At 45.6% G+C, this 2,095-nt stretch overlaps 1 protein-coding gene across 1 annotated transcript; it reads right to left on the minus strand.

Annotated features, from left to right (window-relative positions):
* Positions 1 to 452: 452 nt before the first annotated feature.
* T265_15899 (hypothetical protein) lies at positions 453 to 815 on the minus strand (the record flags this gene model as incomplete). The annotated part of the gene is made up of 1 exon (XM_009179314.1): positions 453 to 815. A coding segment is annotated over one exon (363 nt), but the record flags the coding sequence as incomplete, so codon positions are not given.
* Positions 816 to 2,095: the final 1,280 nt, after the last annotated feature.

The following is a 2,095-nucleotide window of genomic DNA, read 5'->3' on the forward strand; positions in this document are numbered from 1 at the left end:
TATTGTGGACCTGAAGAGCTTCTGAGAGTATTGGAGTGACTTCCACATTCGCACACAATCCGACTATGTGATATCGATGCTCCCCCTTGGGTTTTGCCAATGGCGTGCGCCATCTTTACTCGATTTAATATACCTGCCTGTCGAAGGGATTTGGTGAGGGGGGGATGTTTATCCTCAGATTCAAACAGCCCCTTGGAGTTGATCGTTAAGTGGAAATCGAAAACGTGGAAGCATGACAGGTCACTTAGAGATTGGGTTACTCTCTTAACAAATTGCACGAATTTGAGGTTCAGGACACCCTAAATGAGGAATACGACTCGGTCATTTATAAGAAAAGGGCCATCACACTCATAGGCAGTTAATATAATATAACCACTTTTCAGCAAAGATTCCCTCGCATAAATGGTTAGAATGGCTACCGTAGCAAAGGAAAACCGATCGGAAAAACCCACCTGATCTACTGACATAGACAAACAGGCTGACTTGATCAGTGCATTCACTCGCACCACCGTGTCCGCACCAGATCCCTCAGCAAAAACGCTCTGGAACTGCTGTTTGGCCTCCGCTGCACGGCCCGACAAAGCCAGGTAGGTCGCATGCAGCAGTTTCGCCTTGTTATACGCCGCTTTTGCTTTTGCTATCTGATCAGCAGTCGGTTTCGTGGACGGAGATTCCGCTGGGTTTGGTTCCACGGTCTCCCCTGCGTTTAGGCCATTGATCGGGACAGCTGACGTCGGGTTAGTGGCACTGTCATTGGGTTCATCGCCATCGGCTGTCGGCTTGGATGATTCTGGTGGAGTAGGATTTGCTAAAGCCTGCGAAATTGTCGGAGAAACCAGTTCGAGGAGTATGACTCCATACAGTTATCAAAAATTAGCAAAACAGAATGCTTGTGGGTTATGATTCATACCATTTGTCTCAGCCTAGGGAGACTATGGATAAACGCTCGCTCCACGTGAGCGAGCATCAACTGCACCCCAAATAGAATTACGGCAGTCGTGGTACTGTCCTGTACTCAGTGTTGACAGTTTTGCAAAAATCCTGCAGCTAGCTGGTACACATCCTTGATTTCTTTCTCTTAGGCATCCACTGCGCACTCACGGAAGATTTGTGAACTGAGCTTTAGTTGAAGATGGCCTGATGTATGGTGAGGTAGTTCTGATCAGGGGAAAAGGGGATCAACAAATTCTAGCCTATCTAAGGAGGATTATCACAAAGACCCAAAGTTTATTACATTTGGAGTGCTTGTCAACGTTTTCTACGCCGTTTAGCCCAAGAAACATCCGAAATGAGAAGCCATCTCGTGAGGGAGCAGTCGCCGAGATGTGCGACAGTTTAACTCCTCAATAACTGGGGACGGGTCGGTGTTATCAGTGAAATGAGGACAAACTCTGACAATACATATTCGATTCCTGCAGTATCGCGACAAAAATTATTCACGTAAAGGACGGAATTATTCATCCGTTTTTGTTTCGCTAATTAAATAAGGCAATAGTTTTCAACAATGGAGGGATTTAGAAGCTGTAAGGAACACAGATTCATAGACGCGCTCTTGCATCAATGGTTGTGAACCCGTTTCAGCTTGCTTTTGAAGGCCGCCAAGATCCGCTTACTCATTCGTATAGATCGTTACTAGCAATCCGTTAGTAAGAATTGGAGCCCTACGCTTGAAAGTTTTCCGTACATCTAGCAACCAGACCAAAGCCTTTGTACTTAGATTCGAAAAACAGATCAAAACCAGTTTGAATAATTCTTGGTACATCGTGTCAATTCTAATTTCACAGGTAGTCACAGTAAGCGATGCTTTGTCATGTGAGGTGTTGGGAGAACACAAGACGCCATTCATTGCAGTTTTCACTGCGCTCACATAATCACATTACGAAAAGCTAATAAGCAATCTCCTGGACCAGATTATCGCAACTGCACCAATACCTATCATCCGACCGGAGTGGAACAGGGCCTGCCAGGCTGATCTAACTACTGTTCTTCGCCTAGCGCCCAATTATTACCTACAGTGCACTATTTCGAGAGGTGGGCTGGACTAGGAAAGCGTAATTAAGGAAGGTTCCCAGTCCGTGAGAGGGATTATTTTTTT

Source organism: Opisthorchis viverrini, assembly GCF_000715545.1.
Source record: "Opisthorchis viverrini unplaced genomic scaffold opera_v5_1816, whole genome shotgun sequence".
NCBI lineage: Eukaryota > Metazoa > Platyhelminthes > Trematoda > Opisthorchiida > Opisthorchiidae > Opisthorchis > Opisthorchis viverrini.